The sequence below is a fragment of the Etheostoma spectabile genome, chromosome 9, assembly GCF_008692095.1.
Source record: "Etheostoma spectabile isolate EspeVRDwgs_2016 chromosome 9, UIUC_Espe_1.0, whole genome shotgun sequence".
In the NCBI taxonomy this organism is placed as follows: domain Eukaryota; kingdom Metazoa; phylum Chordata; class Actinopteri; order Perciformes; family Percidae; genus Etheostoma; species Etheostoma spectabile.
In genome coordinates this window covers 5,734,193-5,735,132 of record NC_045741.1, presented here as the reverse complement: position 1 = coordinate 5,735,132, position 940 = coordinate 5,734,193, and the positions used below count along the sequence as shown (strand labels likewise).

The window sequence follows — 940 nt, the reverse complement described above, 5'->3', positions numbered from 1 at the left end:
TATTGCACTTCTGGTTAGACCTACCTGTACCTGTGTAATGACAATAAAGTGGAATCTAATCTAATCTAATCTAATCTAATAATCCCAGCATTTATCACATTATGCTAAACTTGAGTGTGCACCCTACTCCATCCTCACTGAAAGAGGGTTTCTGGCTGTTAGTAGCGACCAGCCTTTGTATTTAAGATAGCAATGGCTTTCATTTCATTACATAGACGGTATTTAAATACTGGCTTTTATTAAAGAATGACCTGTAATCTGTCAAAGTAATCAAGTTTTCTGATGCAATGTATAATGCCGCACAAAGTGTGTATTTGAAAAAAAAGGTGTGGACTGTGGAAATAATTACGAATACTGAAACATAAAGAGAATCTGAGCTCAAAGGTCCACTTATTAGTTTCTAGAGCTTTCTGCGTGTCACGGTCTTCCCTCAGGAAACCGAGCTGGACGTAGCTGTGTACCTGTGTTGCTGGTTCCTGACTGGTACCCCGAGGATCCCGAAGACAGGTCGGCTCCGAGTCTCGCCGCCCGGTTACCGTAGCTCATGTCCCACAATGCACTGCTCTCCAGGAGACCGGCGCCGGCTTTCAACGCGGCGCCGGCGTCCAGGCCGCTGGCGAAGGGCGAAGCCTGGTATCCGTGGTGGGAGAGAGGCAGGAAGGCATGGGGGTCGGGGGGGTGCTGCTGCTGGGCCAACGGGACCCCCTGGAGGGGTCTGGACTGGGGGGAGGAGAACCCTGGAGACAACGAGACATTCACATCACGTAAGTAAATACAATTAAATATCAGGTAATTAAGGAAAAAGGAACACTGCACTGCAGTCTGGAAGACACTTAAAGGGGCCCTGCAACACAAATCCACAAAACCGTTTCTTTTTTGTCACTTTCTTTGTTGTTTTTGAAGCATTTCTCAATGTTTTTGTCACTTATTTTAGAGTTTT

The 940-nt window shown here is 46.3% G+C and overlaps 1 protein-coding gene across 1 annotated transcript in view; it reads right to left on the bottom strand.

Moving 5' to 3' along the window:
* LOC116696194 (myomegalin-like) overlaps positions 1 to 940 on the bottom strand; it is a 107,462-nt gene that overhangs the window by 20,472 nt on the left and 86,050 nt on the right. The window contains 1 exon segment of the mRNA XM_032527005.1: positions 462 to 737. Coding sequence (XP_032382896.1) covers positions 462 to 737 — 276 coding nt within the window.